The sequence below is a fragment of the Aythya marila genome, assembly GCF_965140915.1.
Source record: "Aythya marila genome assembly, chromosome: 25".
NCBI classification, from domain to species: Eukaryota; Metazoa; Chordata; class Aves; order Anseriformes; family Anatidae; genus Aythya; species Aythya marila.
In genome coordinates, this window is record NC_139066.1 from 4,784,455 (window position 1) to 4,803,953 (window position 19,499).

At 41.7% G+C, this 19,499-nt stretch overlaps 1 protein-coding gene across 1 annotated transcript; it reads left to right on the top strand.

Annotated features, from left to right (window-relative positions):
• Positions 1–6,847: 6,847 nt before the first annotated feature.
• On the top strand, positions 6,848–16,439 carry FBXO47 (F-box protein 47; the record flags this gene model as incomplete). The annotated part of the gene is made up of 10 exons (XM_082778997.1): positions 6,848–7,028; positions 7,491–7,661; positions 10,499–10,575; positions 11,437–11,514; positions 12,218–12,326; positions 13,230–13,406; positions 13,998–14,144; positions 14,782–14,924; positions 15,318–15,477; positions 16,327–16,439. The coding sequence occupies 10 exons, from the start codon at positions 6,848–6,850 to the stop codon at positions 16,437–16,439; spliced, it is 1,356 nt and encodes a 451-aa protein (XP_082635123.1).
• Between the last annotated feature and the right edge of the window lie 3,060 nt (positions 16,440–19,499).

The following is a 19,499-nucleotide window of genomic DNA, read 5'->3' on the forward strand; positions in this document are numbered from 1 at the left end:
AGTGATTACTTCACAATTTTTTACCTTGTTTGCCTATTTTTTGTTGGATTTTCAATTATCTTTTTTTTTTTTTTTTTTTTTTTTTTTTTTCCCTATTAATTCCTTTAGCTGCACCTCATCCATATTGCTGCGTTCTGCAAGCAAAATAACATGAAAATTGGACTTTGCGTTATCAAAATTCTGATCACTTTCCGAGCAGATCAAGCAGCTCCAGAGGTCTGGGTCAGGCCTCTGGCCGTATACATTCCTGTCCTTCTTAGACCTGTGCCATTCATCAGCCTTTCAGCAGCCCTTAAATAGAACCGCAAAGCAAAGAGGACATTTTATCCGGAGAATTCATTAAAAGGGATGATACAAAACAGAGCCTTAATTCGCTCCATGTCCTTGCACAAGGCATAGTAGAGCTCGCGCTGGATGAGTCAACAACGCCCCCCCCCCCCCCCCCATTAATTGTACACTTTTCTCATTTTGTAACGAGCCTTAAACTGCTCTCTTCGAGTATAAATGAAAGACTGCGTCGGAGCTCCTTAACAACATTTCAGAATTTCACTGAAACCTCAGGAGAGGAACACATTTGGCAAATGAGGAAAAATTAGATTTAAACAGAGTAAATACTGATGAAATTTTACTGCCTAAGACTGCACACAAAGTGACATGAAACTTGGAAGCGCTTTGTCTTCTGTGGTTTATTATTATTATTATTATTTCCATTTTGTAATGTTTACAGTGCAGTAGATGCTGTTCTTATTAGTGCTGGCCCTAGTGGTGCCATTTTTCCACTACTCTCTTTTGAGTCCCACCACATTTGGCGTTTTCTTTTAAAAGAAAGTATGAAGAATGTATATTCTAAACTAAAAAGCAAAAAGAACACCTTAAATAATAATATATAAAGCCAGTTTTGGGAGGCTGAACATAGTGGTTTGGCATGACTGTAACGCGCTTCCTGCCCTCAGTGTCTAAAATGTAAGAAGGCTGGCTTGAACGGGATGGGGGGAGCGAGTCAATCCTTCCCATACTCAAAACCCTGGCACCACTGGGGCTGGACAGGGCCCTGGGGGCCTCCCCTTCCCCACCCTGAAGCACAAAATTCTTCCTCTCTTTTCTGTTAAGGTACCCCTAACTAACCAGTCTTCTTTCCTATTTGCACCTAGTTATCCATTTAAATATAGCTGATGATCTTATCACAGGGCTCTGCAGTGTTTTTTTTTTTTTTTTTTTTTTTTTTTTTTCTTGAAAATGATGCATGTGTAATGAGTGAAAGCTGTGCTGTTTTAATACCAGTAACGATTTAGATCCTGCTACACGAGCATTGCTGCAGAATTTAATGCCGGGCTGGAGCATGGCTTCGGAGCATTCACATTTACCCCGTAGCTTCCTATGAGTTTTAGATGCCTGACATGCCCGTGCCCCTCGGAAAATCTCACTAGCAGCTGTCTGCCATCTAAACCCTACATATTTGAAAAGCTGACTCCATCGAAGTCCCGCTCTTGTCATTTAAATGTGCTGCCACTGTTGCTATCATTGGCAGCAGCAGAGCACTCAAGACACAACCGGTATTTTTACCAGACTTACATAACTCTGCTCACACATACAGCGTAGGCAGGGCAAAGATAAATTGGGTACACAAGACAAGGCCACTTATGCATAGAATAAGCAGTTAGCACTCGAGCAGAACCATTACCATAGTGTATAAAACTCAATTGTACTTTTTTCCTTATTAGCTTTCATCCTGTCATCCCAGAACAGTTTACAAACATTGGCTAGGATTACAGAACCTCAAATAAAAAACACAGCTGTGAGTCACTCATCCAATTTGAAACAAACATGAGATAATACTTTTATCACACAACACAATGTAATTGCCGAAGTTGGTGTCACTGTTACTATAATTAATTATGCCAATCATTAAGTAGTTGGACATATTTATGTAGGTTAGGTCCACCAGTACATGTTTAACACAGGAATCTTGATGTACCACCACCTCAGGAACCCTTAATTCACTGTCAGGCTCCAGAAAGTTGTTCCAGGGGAAGCGTACTCCATATATGCTCCATTTTCCATTTCCATTACCTGGTCACTAGGTACCAGTGTTTCTAGCAAAATGAACAAGTAGAAAAGTGTGAAAGTCTTTACTCAGGAATCCCTAAAATGCATCTCTCTCTATGGGAACACTGCAAGGCAAAACAGGAACGCATTCAGGAGGAAGAGGAGGATGATACCTTACTATGTGTGACAGAAATGCTGAAGGAGCTTACGGATGCAGAATGCAACCACTATGGAATTGCATTATTTTTGCACACTTGTCTAATTCACCTTTTCAAGGTGAATATTGCAGTCACGGTTACATCACCGTGGCATTCCCGCTCTCATTGTCGTTAATTTAAGCAGCAGTTAGCAGAGGATGCCATATTGTTATGTTTGGGTTTGACTCTTATTTGGTTTCTATTTCAGTTTTGCTAAGGCAATTTTTTCCTTCAATAAACTTACAGAGAAAAAAAAAAAAAACTGTGAAGAAAAGCCTACTGAGGAAAAGTCCTTTAAGGCAGCTGCAGCCCTCTGCTGCCATCGTATGGGAAGTGCCTTAGGAGCAGCAAGAAAACCTCTCCCCAGGGGTTCTGCTACTATCCCCCAAAGCACTAGTTATTTAGAGAGCTGTTTCAGAAGCAGCAGTGAAAAGAAATAATAGTTCTAAAATCAGTTTTGTAGTGAATACGAACTGTTCGCTGCTCCAACTGACAATGGCAGCTCGCTGTATTTTTCCCTGATCATCCAGCACCCAAAACGATGATGCTGTGCCCCTCTCACAGTACAGTGTAACAGCACAGCAATTTGTAACCGCCCGTTGCAGCACAGCTTCCACGAGCAGTGTTTGCAGCTGGTCTTGTGCCATATTTTCATTTTACAGCACTACAGCTTTGCTCCAAGACATGCATTATGGCACCGTGCCTCGGTGCTGTGACATCTCTCTGCAGCATCGTTAGTTTGCATGCGGGCTGCATGTCCTGTGTAACAAGCTTGTCCCAGAGCCTGCCTCCTTTGCTTGGGATTGGGTTTTTCCCCAGGAGACAGAGGACTGGGTTTGGTGGCCCTGGCCTCTGATGGGAACAACTTTGCACGGCATTGGGGCTATGCAGTAACACAAGTGACAGGGAGCTGGGGGTCGGCCTCTTCTCACAGGTAACTGGTGATAGCAGTAGAGGGAATGGCCTCAGGTTGCACCAGGGGAGGTTCAGGTTGGAAATGAGGAGGCATTTCTTCTCAGAAACAGCAGTCAGGTGTTGGGACAGGTTGCCCAGGGAGGTGGTGGAGTCACCGTCCCTGGGGGTGTTCAAGGAGAGGTTGGACGTGGTGCTTTGGGACAGGGTTCAGTGGGTGACATTGGTGGTAGGGGGGCAGTTGGACCAGATGATGTTGGGGGCCTTTTCCAACCCTAACACTTCTGTGATTCTATGATTCTGCAGGCCTCATATCCCCCCAGCGGTTGAATATTCATGAGGGGGCATGGCCACATGGCAGCCTGATTGAATATTCAAAAGGGGGCAGGGACAAGGAGGAGGAAAAGGCAAGCCCCGAGCCCGCTGCTTTCTGCTGACAGGGGCAGCAGGGAAAAAGGCGGGAAAGTAATTACTGTAAGCCAATTAGCACAGTAATTTGTGCTAATAATTCCCACACAGGCAGGAAAGGAGGGATTATTATTAATACTTTTGAAATACAGCTGAAATGAAGCGATGCAGCAATTTGTTCCCTCCAAAACACCTGCTGCTGCAGCCATCGCCCTGTTGATAACCACCGCCCCGCTGATAACCATCACCCCGAAACTGATTTCTTTAATGTTTGTTTGCAGTTTCTTTTCAAACTGTCTTCTCGCTGGGTGTACAAACAGCCCATCTCCTGACCAAAACACACAGCCAGAGGTGTGCCCCTGCCTGCATGTGCCTAACCCTGCCCAGCCCCTGCTTTGAACTCAAGTAAAGGAGGTAGTGATGTTCGCCTTAAACCAGTCATGTTTTAAATATTAAATAAATAAATAAAATTAATTTTGGTGTTTTCTTTTCCCTCCAGGACACGCACGGTGCTTGCTGCAGGCAGCAGGGCCTGCTCACCCGCCGCTGCCTCCGTCCCTCTGCCCGCTCCCCTCAGGCAGCCTGGCGGGTGGCCCGGCCCAGGGGTGCGTGTGGGGAAGGAATTTCCGTGAGGTAAAACAGAGCTCATAAAGTCCTGTCTGTGGGTAGGTACGGACTGCGTGGCCTTCTCTATTAACTGGACGTGGGTGCGGAGGTGCAGGTCGCTGTTTTCAGGCAGGTAACCCGCATTTTGGAGGGCAGCACCTGAGAGCGATGCAAGGAGCAGAGGGGAATGCGGCCTAGTGGGGTGCAGGGGGCTTGTCATTTGGCCTAAGGATCCCTCACACAATCTGACACAAAAGCACAGGTAAAGGGCCAAATATGACCCGTTCCATCCACCACTGCCGCCTGAGCAGCCCAGGCTGTTCCAAAAGAATCAGACGTTGGCATTTCCCCTCTGAGGAATTCCCGAAGGGATGAGGCCGAACCAGCAATCCCTCACAACACTGAGATCCTTGTTGCCATCAACAGCGGGATCAGGGCTTCCTGAACTTTCTCATCACAGTTATTCATGGATTTAGATGTTTATGGGTCTGGTCTGAACTACCAGCTCAGTGTTAGAACCTTCAGCACAAATATAAATACACTTCCTGTAAATTGTCGGTATAGGCCACGGGGTAACAAGTATTTATGTACCCCGTGGCTGTGCTGGGTGCCCTGAGATTTGTCATTCCTCACTTGAACTTGTAGGTTTTTGTGTGTGTTGACGAGGAAAAAGGGAAAATTCCTGTTAATATTTGAAGAGGTTCGTTTATGCAGTTTGTGACGAGGAAAGGAAACAGAAATGCTCCAAACCAATCTCCAAAGTAAACAACCTTTTGTAATAAGTGTTTGCCAAATGCTAACACATACTCAGAAAAATACTGATCAGGACAAAAGTGCATCAATTAGCAGGAATTTAGCGACCGCTTAAGGATAAGAAACATTGTATAGAAGATTGGAAGTTGATGCTTTCTGGCTTGTAAACAAATCAGTTTATAGCAACAAATAAGATGACCCTTCCTGGCTAGTGTTATGGGTTCAGCTAGTTAAATATTTAACGTTTACCTTTCAATTTCCAGTCTCGATTAAGCAGTTCTCTAAACAAGTGGTGTCCCAGCAGCAGATGGAGGTGCACAGTCCATTGCACTGTTCTGGCTGAACTCCCTGAGAAATAAAAAACACATTAAGTCAGAGAGGAAGCAAATGGGAGCTTTCAGTAAAGTCTCTAAGCTTTGGCCTATGAAACTTCCTGCTTGTACTCATTTTTATTTACATTAATTTTATCTAGCCCTGCTCTAAGTTACAATAATGGTAGTCAATCCAACTTCGGTCGAGTTGAATAGAAACAGACTGGAATTGGCTGATTACTTCTGAAAACTTCCCTTGTGTTGAAGTATTCCCTCCCCCCTCACACACCATGCAGACCCAAGGCAAGCTTTTCAGAAAACACTTAAAGATGCCATAAATTCTTGTAGTATAGTCCTCTTAAAGACAGTAAGGGAAGCAGAGTAAGAAAGTAACACAGGATTACAATTTATTTCTAAAGTGAGAATCAGAAGTAGGTAGCAGATTTAGCCTATCTTGAACAAAATTTAGTGGTGCCCTGTTTCTATACAGGACTGGTGCTACTTTGCATATTTTACACAAGACCTGGAATTTAAGTTGTTTTGAATCCACAGTTGTATGTATAAAACTTTCACTGACTTTCAGACTGCGCTTTCTTTGCTTTTAAAAGATAAATATTATTTTTTTTTTTTTTTCATATAACTGCGTGTTTATCTATGGGTGATTTCTGGAAAGTTCTTAAAGGATTCTTGAAGGTTACATCAATTTTCTGTCTCTTGCTTAAGTAGCATAAAAGCCAAACGAAACAGTCATTCTAGGAGCAGTCGCATTTGCTCATGAGCATTGGGAAAGTTTAAAGTATAAACTTCCATAGCTAGCTAGAATAATAACATACCTAAACTAAAAATGCTTCCTCCAAAGTACAACTTTCTAACATTTCAGTGTAAGGAACGTGCTTTATACAGTGCACAAGCACCAGTCAGCCAAACCAGTTTGTGACATGGGTGAGGAAATGCCCCATATTCTTCCAGTTGTCGGTTTAAACAGTGCTTCTATTGTGGATGTGGCGATTTTGTTCAGTGGCATATTAGAGAGGCCTGGCTTGCATGCTTTAGCAATAAATATGAAGGATGTTTGGAACTTGTTTTCTGTAATTTTTGTAAATTTTTAATCTTAGAAACAATGAGGTCTATTCTCCGAGTGTATTTCCCGCTGATAGTAACAGAGATGTTGTAGTGCAGCTTGGACAGATTCCAGTTGTGTTACTACCAGTGCTGCCAGCTCTTGTAATTATACTGCAGCACTCATTCTCTTTGGCATTTTCCCTGAAGCCTCAGCTGCTGGAATCAAAAAATAGTGTGAAAAATCCCAGTTAATTTTTTTAAGATGTACTGAGTCTTATTGTTGTTTGACAACGTGAAGTGTACCTACTCTAGAGACTCAGAAACCAGAAGGTAAATAATAAAAACATATTTATTGTTCTTTTAAAACTCTTTACTTTTCAGACCTTCATTTGGGGAAAACTTGTGTCACTGAATTTTTTGAGATGACGATGTTGTATCATTTGTATATCACACACGTAGTTGTTATATGAAATTAAGCCATGTTAGGTCCTGCAGGAAAAAGTTTCTCTCTCTATTTTCTCTCCAGAATGAACTGAAGACACTAACAGAACAATGACATCCACTGCAAGGACCAGCTACACCTTGATTCCTAACCAGAAATACAGACGCAGTAACCGTCACTCCAGACAGCACTGCGACATCATGGATACAGATCCCCAATCTCTGTCAACACTTGGATATTTTAAAACATTGCCATTAGAGATATTTCAAATGCTATTGAATTATCTCTCAGGTGAGAATATAATAAGTCCACTAGAAATCTCTCAAATGCTATTGAATTATTTCTCAGGTGAGAATCTAGTAAGAAGGGTATTGTTTCCAATATCTGAAAATTACCATAAAAGTTTTCCATTTAGAAAAATACATTATTATTTTAAATGTTTTACCTTTTAGATAGGAGAGTCATTTTATGTGACTTATTCTCTGATTTTTTATGTATGAAGAACCACATGACCAAAAAATAATTTATAATTGCAGACTATGTGAAGTTCTTTTTGCCTATTATGTGAAAAGTATTCCTTAGACCTATACATTTATAATTTTCACCGTCTGCTGGCAAAGGAGATAAACAGTAATACTTTATTATTGTTACTATTTCTTGACCTATTTCTGAAGTAAGATAAAGCTGTTGACTACTAATCAGCATGTTTCTTGCAGTAAAAATTTACATGCATACTGAATTTTGCTTTTTCAGTGAAGGACATCAGCATGCTGTGCATGGTGTCAAAAACCATCAGCAACCGCCTTATTACTTACATCTCAACCCCATCAGGAAACCGAAGGCTGTTACTGCAAGACTTTCATAACATTGAGCTACCTGGCAAGAGAGAAGGATCCTATATATTAGAGCACTACAAATCCCTAGGTGATCCTTTAATGCAAATGGTAACAATTACAGGAGAACCAAACTTGGTTAAAAGGTTTCTTCTGTTATATGCATTGCTTGGTAAAATGCTGAGGATATGGCCCAAAACATTTGTGCAGCTCCCTCTAAGATTAAAGTTCCTCCCCCTGTCAAACAGCCTACTCAAATACAATTAAATCGGAGGGGAGTGGTATTGCTTGAAATGACTCCAAAACCTTTTAGTTTTGCAGAAAATAATGTACGTTCTGCCTCATCCATGTTTATTATTTTTTTTCATAGTAAATGGAAAGCAGGGTTTGAGCAGAGGAACTGGATCAGTTCTCAGTAGTAGGTTTTTCCAAATTTAGTTTATTTGGACACCACAACTGGAAACTGCAGCAGAAACCAAGACTCCCAGGCCCCACGCTAGCTAAGGAATTTGGCTGTTCAGACTGCCTTCATGTATCACTTTGGACTAGCTTGCATTCCTCAGTCTGGGAAATGTAGCTGCAGTACTTAAATGCAGTCTAGCTCTAAAATGACCAACAACCATTTCCATCAGAAAACCTGATAGCCTACTGGAGATGTATTGCAGATCACATTCCGCTTCTTAGAAAAGAAGCATGCTCATCATGAAAATGTTATCACAGTTGTCACTGATCAGCATTCCCCTTGGCAGCCATGTATCAGAGTTCAAATGCTGAAATGGGCATGGAGAGCACATTCTCCTCTCACTCCTTGCTTATGTGGAAATGCCTGTGCTTTGGCTGTCATGGTATAACTCCTTCTGGACGGAAAGATTCAATTGTTCTCTTTCAGACCTCTTTTGGCACAACATAATAGAAACACAGAGCACAATAGCTTAGGGTTGGTGGTAATGAAGAACACTGTACATCTTCATATTCAAAATTGATTGCTTTCTGCTTTTTACTAATTTTTAAAAGACTGATTCTAACTCATTCAGCCCATCACTCAGAAAAGGAACATTCTTTCTAGAAGGCTGAAGTTTTTTTCACCCACTCACAATAAGCATTAATCAATCAGAAACTAAATTAAACCCTAATTTGATCCATATCAATTAACTGTTATCTAGCTGATTAAAAAACGCTGAGTTTATTTGACAGGGAAATAAAATGGTGCCATGGTTAGATGCAGAATTATAGGTAGAATTATGGTTTGAACTTGACATTAAATAAAGGTATACACAAAGTAGAGGAATACTGTTGCAGTCATTCAGACTATAAAGACATCTTATAAGCAATCCATGTAGGTTTTGGGCTATCTTAAAATAATTTTAGCATTTGTTTTGTTTTTAAAATTAAACCTGATACTTTGAAACTGTTTTTAAAAAAATCTAAGTTGATTCGGTCGTTGTAGTAACCACATATGAAATGATAACTTGTTATTTAAATATAAGTGTGAACCCATCACTGTAGTAGGCCTAGTAATAAAAAACATGACATATTTAGAATATATAGATCATTGGCAATATCTATCTCATCAGTGGAAGGCTCAAGAAAATGTTTTCCTTAAGAGATCAGTTACAAAATCAATATTTACTTTAAAGCAGGAAAGACTGGACTCAATGGGAAAAAGTCATTCCTGTTCAGAGAGTCTGCACAGAGTCTATGTAATACATAAATCTCACTTAAACTTAGAGGAGTCTGGCTGCACTCTAGTGCATGGTAAAATCTTCCATTACTTGAAATGGGGTCAAAATTTCAGTCATTGTTTAAAATGGACTTGAGTTATAACTGATTGTGGCACTGACCTTCAGCACAGAGGGGATTTTGCTCTATAAAACCAGGGGCAGTACATTTTGCTCAACCCTTTTAACTCAGCATATTTTTTTCCCCAAACTGATGTCTGTATTCCTACTTGCAACGGCATTGTCTTAACAGTTTCAACTGTTCTTCAGGGAGTTCTCTCCAAAGTCTAACCTAGTCAACAGAAAACTGACTTTACTGAGCTTTGGACCATGTCCTAGGCTGATAAATAAATTATGTCTGTCATGGAAGAATGTGAACACACTTCTAAGGAAAGAGTCAATTTAGAACCACGGTAAATGTATAAAGCACTTTTTGACATTGGAGAAGTCGTGTATTTCTGCAGAGACTGACAGTTCAGGAAGAAAAGTAGCAGCTTTTCTGTGGATTTGTTTGATTAATTAACAAGCTCTCTCTATACATTATCCTGGTAGAAGTTTTTGAAGAGCAAGCTGTTAACCCATTTTTGTAATAGTTTAGAAAAAAAACGCTTCTTAACAAACAGCTGTTCCACACTATAATGAACTCCAGACTTTGACGTCCTAAACACATACCATTTCAGCCCTGTATAGGAAAATAATTTTACCTCTTAGCTATGTTTTACATTAACAGAGTTTAGAATATTTGCTTTTTAGAGCATGTGGTTATGTTGAAAAAATTTTGGAAGCTCAGCTTTCCATGATGTAAAGGAAAAGCGGATTTCCCTGGGGGACTGTTAAAAGAGGTGCAACAAGCAACATTTATTTCCAGTATTTTTAACAGCTGTAACTCTAAAAGCAATATAGTTATTTTAATAGGGATTAGTTGTGACTAATAGGGACACTAAGACAACATAACAAACAAGCCATGCTGTAGGAAGCTTACATACTTCCTGACAGCATTCCTTTTGTCAAAGGTATCCCTGCTACAAAGCATACATCTCTTCTACAAAGCGCAGCTTACTGTTACGTGCTGCTCTTTTTGCCTCAGCATCTTCTTCTCAGTGGTGAGAAATGCATCACGTGCACGTGATGTGAATGCTTAAGGTAATTCAGAAGTGTATGTGCCGTGTATGTGTACTCATAGTTGTGTGTGTGTTCGTTTTGTTCACAGGATTGTTGCTTAAAAGATGCACACTTCTATTACCTACAAAAGATAGGCTAAAGTATATACACAAGATACTCTCAGAAGTAAGTTCACATTCCTTTCACTAGAGCTTTGAACTGCCACTTGCATTTCTATAAGGTAATTTTTAGTGGAATTGTCTTTTACTGTCCCTTTGCTGGAGTTTATTAACACAGTATAATGAATTCATTGATTAGAAATCAGTCTCTTAATAATAATAATAATAATAATAATAATAATAATAATAATAATAATAATAATAATAATAATAAAGCCTAAACCAGCATATTGAACATGAGGCTGTTCTGGGATTTTTTTCTGAGAAGCAATGCTGATTTAAGCAGTTCCTACATCCCCTTCTGCCACTCTATAACAGATCTGTCCCTCTTCCCCCGTCTCAGTTGAGCTCAACAGGTTATTTGTGGTGCTACATGGTGAGTTACATCAGGGAACTGATGGAGGATGAAAATCTGGGGTGGGGAGGAGAGTTGGAGGTGATTTGTTACATCAATCTTAGCCCCAAATCTGCTGTCCCCAAATGTCTCAGCTGGACTAATAAAAGATCTCACTTCTTCCCCAAAATATTTTCCACCTCATATTCCAAGATCAGATGTTAACTTATCTTCATTTGCGGATAACTAGAAATATTGTGGTGGAAGAGCCCAGCTCTGCATAGAAATCTAAATCTCCTGCAAATAGCATTGCTCTTCTTAGACACCTTTTGGCCACCCATTTGACCCTGATTTTGAAATTAAAGCTAAACTCTCACATACGTACTGAACACGTTGCCTTATAGAACAAGAGAAGGGACTCATTCTGAATGCCCACGATCAGTATTGATGTACACAAGGAGTACTGAGTATCTTCAGTCTCAGGAATTTCCTTATGGTCAGTTACAGTAAGTTACTAATATTCTGTGCTTATAGGTTTCCTGCTTTAAACTTAACGGCTGTCCAAGTCCTTTGCATTGTTTAGGATTACAGTGCTACGGGGTATTTTTACAGGTATGGTATCTTTCTGGAGAGAAGGCAAGTATCACAAATATAAAAGAAAATTAAAGTAGTTTTATAAATTAATTTGTGGTTTTGCAATATATTCAGAAGACTGTTTTAAGGTTTGGGGAGGGGGGAAGGGGTATTTATTCACTCAGTTCTCTGAATTTCCTTTGTGGTTGTTAAAGTTGCTGATTTGACTCTGGAGAATTCCTTGGTCTGGATTTCACTACCAAGCAGTCTGGATTTTGATTAGTGATTTATTATCTAAGAAGACATTGGAGAAGGGGCGCATTTTATTGCACAGCTTCAAATTCACAAACCAAGAGGAGAGATCACTTAGTTTAAAAGTAAAGGATAAGACAATTACTTGTGCCAGGACATTTGTCTTCGTAGCAAATACTATCATGTACTTTTCCACATAAGATTCAAAAAATAAGATCTTGAGCCTGAATGTGGAACACTGTTAGAGGCTTTTGATTCTTAAGTACGACCTCTGGTACAACGTACAGCACCCCTGTAGCAGATAATGGTTTCCCTACACTCATCAGGGAGATGCTGTGCTGGCAGCCACACTCTAGGTATGCCATCTTCCCTTTCTATTCTTCTGATAAATTGTAGGACAGATTTAATTTATCTAATATGAGAAATTGCATTGTGATCTAAATCTATGGCTCAATCCATCTATTTTCCACCTTTCTTTTGTAATTTTCAGATCCTAACAGCAGGCTGGGATGAACTGGAGTGTCACCGGGTTTTTAACTTCCTCTGTGAGCTGAGCAATTTACCCCGTAAAGTACAGACAGTTGTCAGCAGCAAACCAGGTAATCATCAAAGCAGACAAAGGTCTTACAAAATCAAACTGCACTGTCATGGAGAAGGCAGAAAATGGAGCTTGATTACTGCAAACAAGATGCATCTAGATTTGAGAACATTTTAGTTCAGCTGAGCCTTTTAATACTGCTGCTTTCCTGACTCATACGTATGTTGTTAGCTCCAGCATTATGCAGAAAGTGGCCCTTTTAAAGTAAATGCTTTGCTTTCATATAGATAAATACATTTTTTTCCCCCACCAGAAGCAAAGCTAAGTGCTTCTGCCTTTGACACATATCCTATAGTGAAGAAAGTTTTCTTGAGATCTTGTGTTTTGTTTTAAATCTTATTATTCCATTATCAAACCAGTGCATAAGTTATATAGAGAGAGAACAGCAACATGGACTGGAATGTCTCCTGCTGTACAACACTGCCAGTGAATCAATGGGAAAGCAAAAAAAGATAGAAATGCAGTAAAAAGTTAGGTTTAATATTTCTGAAATACTACAGTGATGTGGCACATGCCTCTCAATAAATTAAGTTAGCTAGCACAGAACCAGGCATTTCTGTGCAACACTTTATACTTGGCCATTCACACACTTCCTCCTATTGCCACTTACTGATGCCATCAAAGAGAAAAGATCAGAGTAACCGAAAAAACACAGCTGAGAACCCTTGAATGCATACATGAGATGCTGCAGAAAGGTACCAGGGGGTGCATTGACAGAATCTATGGCCTGAATTACTGCAATGTATTCAAAAGAGCCAAACTCAGGAAGTAACAGCTGAGAATTTTATGAACCCCTCAGATGTTCTTGGGCAGCCTTAAGAAATCCCTTCTCTCTCTTCCTATAAAATGTTTATCTGTGTTGTACAAGGCTTAATGGAGCTATATCTACATTCTTTTTCCCCAGGAAGTGCCCGAAAGCTGGAGCTGCGGGTAAGGTTATTCTGTCGTAGTGTCTTGTTGAACCACTGGATTCATCGAAGTGATTCTGCATTTTGGTTGACTCGTATTTTAAAGCCATGGCCAATGGTTAACCAAGCTCGCCTGTTGTATATCATCTTTGGGCCAGTGTCCTCTCTTGACGGTGAGTAGCTTCAGGGATTCATTTTCAAAGTTTGTTCCTTGAGAATGAGATTTCCCTGTAGGATGCAGCATTTCTGAATACTGGACTTTATGCAAATAACCTGTAATTGTATTGCCTAGAAAAAAATACTGCTGGTTAACCAGACCTGACAAATATGCGTGTGCATATATATATGTATGCTTAAGATATATATCCTCTCTGTGTGCACACACACATATATATACACTCATATACCAAAAAATAAATAAAGTTACAATTCAAGTGAAGAAATGGCACCTCTCTTCCTCTATTCTCCTGCATTTAGGGTAAAGTTAGCTTGAAAGCACCTCAAAGCAGTGTCTGCTTCTCCCAATAAAAGCACCTTTCTCACTTAACTGTTAAACCAAGGTTTCTTTAAATCACTCTGTGTTTCGTGCTGCAACTACTGTCCCTATTAAATGACAGATGGAAAAGAATCTCACTGTCACAAAGGCTGAGTTATGTTACCTGAATTCCCCTCCCCTGACTCTGCTTTAAGGCCCAGTTTAGCACCTTCCTTGCTTAAAAATATTACTTTGTCACTTAATAGCAGTTGTGATTAATATTGCTCAGGACATGTGGTTTGGCAGAAAATGATAGAAGGACCAACAGATGAGACCAGTCTGAAAGGTCTAGCAGATGCAATTAAACTGCTGTATGATACAGAAGCTAGAGAATGGACAGCAGACGATGTTATCAGTCTTGTGGATGAGCTGTCAGGTGTGTTTTTGCCTTTATCATTAATCCATAGGATTATATGCTCATGTCCTCCAAATCTGGCAATAATTGTGTTTCAGACACACGGGTGCCTTGGGAAACTGACTGCAATATTCCTTACAGTAGCTGAGGTGTGACTGGAAAAGTCATTACACTTGGAAGTCAGGCAGTAGCTGGGGAAGAAAGAAACCCAGCACTGGTTGTAAATTCAGGCTTTCCCCCTTGTGAAGTATTTTAAGAATCTATGAAGAACCTTAAAATTCAAATCTTGTGTAACCATTATGAAGGAAACATTGCCCAGGCTGGGTAAGGCAAACAATATTTGTTCTAATTGAAATTCTACAGAACAATGTTAACGTTTGCACTGAAAGTTTGTTTTGGGTGAGATCATATCACAGAAGCTATTGTGAAGAGCTCTAACTGTAGCACTAGTAAGAATTGCTTGTGTAACTTCATCGCTCTGTCTTTCAGAAAGTATCTCCTCACAAATTCTGGTTAGCTACCAAAGCCAATAATTTATAAATTCACATCTTCCAGAATGGTTTTTAATGGCACTCCTTCCTTTTTAAAAAATAGTAATTTAAAAAAAAAAAAAAAAAAAAAAAAAGATTAATAAAATTCTCTCTATTTTATTGCAAAGTTGTTCCCCGGGAGTGGCTCATGGAGAACAATGCTCGGCTTCTTATTCTGAGTGGAAACAACATCTGCTTCACTTTCATGGCCAGCAAAGCTGTGAATGGGAGAGCATTTGAGTTAGCCAGACTTGTGGTCTTCCTGGCTTTGGTGAGTACTACTGAGCAGGGCCTTTTGTCTTTCTACACCCTGATTTGCTTCCTTAGACTTGAAAACTGTGTCCCTATCTATTCCTACAAACCATGACTAGTCAAGCAAGAGTCTTCATTCTCTTTCACCCTCTCCAACACATCTCTGCAAGGTAGCAAGCCTACTCCCGAGGAGAAGTACCACTAGCAAAAGGCTGAGAAGTTCCTCCATTAGCATGCCAACAATAAAAAACAACCTGAATGTCCTCAAAACAAGCCTTAATTTTCCATGGCATGCCTGCAACAAATTCAGTCGTTCATTAGAATCAATAGTTAATTCTGAGATTTAATCTTGTCTTTTAAATTGTCATACTCATCACAAAGAGCATGTTCTAACATTTCTGGTGTGTGTCAGGTCTGTGAGAAGGATCTGTACTGCATGGACTGGGCAGTAAAAATGATGCAGAAGGTCTGCAAAGTTTTCAGCACTCCAGGGGAGAGAAACAACTTCCTGCAGAGCGTGGAGAATGCCTTTGCTCATATGATCATGGACATGCTACAGGCAGTACTGTCCGGTAAGCCTGCAGGACTTTAGTCAGGAGTTAGCACTGGCCAAGACATCAAGCAACACAGCTGATGTGGCATAACAGCCTGCCCTCCATCCCTATCATTCCAAGTAGAATGATACTGGAGCGCTTGAAGTTTTTGACATCACATAGCAATCAATCAATTACTGTAATCAGGAAAGGCGTTTGTTTTATCTGCTCTTGTCACCTTAATCACAGTGTGCATTTTTCCAAGGGATGCTAAAAGCATCCCCTGGTGCAGTTTCAAGGCAGGCACTATTTTTAGAAATGAACGTGCAGGCAGCCAGCATGAACACTCACCCACAACTGCTAAAACAGGTAGATACACTTGGGGTGGGGATGAGTTGCAGAGACTCAAACTAAGAGAATCCTACAGCCACAGATGGTGAAACCAACAGTCCTTTAAAAATCCATCCCACCAGAGCACGGGGCCTGAGCCCTTTCAGGCTGCTCTAAACACAGGCTTTGAGCAGCTGCCAGCCAGCCTGTTCAACTCAATGAGCTGCAGTTGCTCCCTGTCCACAGCTTGTCAGCCCTGATAAGAACTCATGACTGATTACGCTGGCAATCTGTACAGCTCAGTTAGGACAGATTTTTGTCTTAATGCACAATTGGTCTTGTCCATCTTTGGACAAACTGATGAAGGAATTTTGGAGAGAGTCCCCTGTGTTATTCCACAGCTGTCCTACCATCAGGTGCAGTAGCTGATGCCTTGTAAATCTAAGCAGAAGTTGCTGATTCAGCCTCTGTTTAAAACACTGAAGGAGTAAGATTTGGCTTCAAAGAAGCCATTTAGTTTCACTGACCATTCTTGACTGTTTCTGTTTGTACTCGTAGGGGATCGTGATGAAGAGGACATCAGCTTTTTGAATTTGTTTCACCTCATAAATGCACAAGCTAACTTCCATAAGGAAATCCTGTACCTGACCATGAGAAGCAACAGCGTTTGATGCTCTGAATTGTACAGACTCTCGCTCTACTCCTGCTGGATGTCTTTCCCCTTTCTTTATTTTTATTTTACTTTTTTACGTTTGCATAGCAGTGCCTGGTTATTTCTCTAATTTCTACCCCAGTAAGAGCTGGAGTGACAGCAGGAGAAGCTAGTGGCATACATGTCATAACAGCTGAATGAGCTCATGGAACGTACTGGGGGACCTCTAAGTTTTCAAAGCAGAGTTTCACACGTCAGGCTCCTCTGAGGCTGTGTTCAGACGCGCTGAGGAAGCGGGCTGGGGGCCTTCGGTTTGGGAACATAAACTGCATTCTTTTCCCACTGTGTATGTTTGCATACGCAATAAAAGTAACATGGTTTTCATATTTGATGCACATACACATAATAAAGAATGTTATCTTAGGTCAGAACCAAAAACATTTTGATCTTTTAATTTTGTTTTCTCTTGGGAATCCAAGGAGAAAAAAAAAGAGACAGACGTAATTAGAGAAGCACAGCTACATTTTTTTCCAGTTTGCCTGGGTCTCTCTCTCACTAACTCTTCCATTCTGTAACAGAAGTGCTCCATAGATTGTACGTTCAGTTTTGGCAGAGAGTTGATTCGTGAAAGCAATTTAACTGTTTTGATTAAGTAGTTTGATTTTTCTTTTCCTTCAAGCTCCAGGTGCCTTTTAACCAATAAAGCGGAAGAAACTTCAAATCCCTCTCCCCGCCTACTGTAGTAACTCAACTGTTAACGTGTATTTGCCTTTCATAGGACCTAGCTAAGCTGAAGACAAGTTAAATAAATACACATAGGCCAAGGTCACCATTTCAGTAAAGTATATAAATGTTTGCTACTTACAAAAACCTTTGATTTTCTGCTATATTGCCTTCAAAACAAGAATACATAATATGTAATAAAACCCACTTAGTTTCCTGTGCATTGCTTACAACATGGTTATTTTCTTCATGTTATCAAATACTCTTCTTCTCCACCTGAACGACTTTCCAGATGTTTTAGAGTTCCTTTAGGACTGGATTTTAGCTGCAGATACCTGTGATGAGCTTCTGAAAGCCTGGCTCCAACCGCAGGAAGCAGCTGAAGCGATACCAATTTATCTCTGCTGCCCTCACTTGATTTCGTCAGTAATGAGCTGCCAACAACCCTGTGATGATTTGCTGGGAAGTTTGAACGTTAAAAACTCCTGCGACATTCTTTGAATAGACAATTACAGAGAGGATTTGTCTACATTCAGGAGTGGCTACGGGAAGTAAATCTGCTGAGGATCTTTGTGCTGTGCCGGTAGATGGCAGAGGTGAAACCTTTCCCTGAGAGCAGGCGTGCCTGCCAGCAGTTGCTCACAACATCCCTTTTTTCTAGCTGTTTGAAGGTTATGTGGGAGAGCACGCTGCAGTACCACGATTGTGCTGTAGCTACTCACAATTTGTGAAGTGAGCAAAATGCAAGAGTCTTTGTCTGAAACCCTCTCAGTGAACGGAGTGCCCCCAAACTGATCGCTAACGATCTCAAAATCCGAGGGAAAACAGACTTGCAGTGCACGTAGCCAAGAAGCAGCTGAGGCGGAATGCTCCAGCCCAGCTCGTTACCATCCCTCCCCTTGCAAGCAGCACTCGCTACCAATAAATAACCTCAGCAGATGAAATTCGGAATAATGGAGCAGAGCCTTCAGCCGCCGCATCTCCTCGGCCCATTGTGTTTCTCGTGTGTGATGCTGCTCTGCCGTGCAGCGACACAAAGAGCCGCAGGACGGGTGGGGGTTCCCTGTGTCCCTGCTCCTGGGGCCGATAAATTTCAGCCCATCACAAGGAGTGCCATTGTGCGAGCACAGCGATACGGGAAAAGTAAGTTCTTTGATTCACTGGCAGCAGGCGGCAGAGATGAAATGCCAGCTCTGCCGGCGCTAGCTCGCTCCTGCAGCAGATCCTCCAGGAATGCGAGTTCTGTGTAGCTGCCAAACGTGAATTATTGATGGCTTTATTAGTTATTATTAATCACTGCTCTTTTTCTTACACACACAATAGCTCAGCAAGCGCTTGGCGTTAGCTTCGGATTTCTGCAGCGTTCATACATGTGCCAACGCTTCCACCAGACAAGGACTTTCCTTCCCCACGGATCAAAGCTCAGACCCACCAGAGCAGAGCGGTACTTCCCAAACCAGATTTGTCTGAACTGGAAGATGACCCCTGCAGCATCACCACCTCATCACCTCCTGCAATTAAACACCGCTGGGCTAATGGCATCCAGGTGGGGAACCCCCGGGCCGCACAGCTGGAGCGGTGACAGCGACACTGGAGAACCTGGTGTGTCCTCCTCCGCCGCCGATTTCTAACTGGAGTCAACAACACCCCACTGGGATGAGAAGCAAAATTCCCCCTGTGCTGTTACTGCCCTGGTCAGACTGAGACTGATCCCGACTGCAGCTGGAGCCGTGGACTGGAGGACCGTACCCGCACTGCTCCGGCTGTCCCACGTCTGTCGTGGCCGTCCGTCTGTCCGCAGGCACCTCTCCAGCCCTGCTCAGCCTCACACCTCGCAGAGCAGCTGCTGGTCCCCAGCACCGAGCTGGCTGATGTGGGGCGATCGTTATGCAGAGCTGGCTGGTTCGTAAGGCCCTCCGAGGCGAGCGGAGCGCTCAGAGGAAGAGAAAATTATTGTTCCTGGTTTCACACTCAGCTGAGTTTCCATTCCACGCATTCCTCCTTACTCACTCTCCCTTAATCACTGCAGATGTTGACATCAGATACAGGCTCACGGAGCGGAGCTTAGCGAGAACATGACTTATGTTTGAAGAAATTCCTCCCAGAATATTTCAGGCTTCTGATTTTCGACTATATTTGGTGTGGAGCGAGCAGAAGCCGCTCCAGCATTGCGGGGTGCCTGGGGCTGAGGCCGCGGTGCCCAGACCGCCCTGGGAGCCTCAGGCAAAGTCCCCAACCTCGCGTTTCTCTGGGAGTTTTACCAACAGGAAACCAGCTGGCAGCACCGACCTCATGCAGCGTTCCCGACCCCACAACCCCTCTCCTTTCTGTGGCTCATCCTCCCCAAAGTCTCACC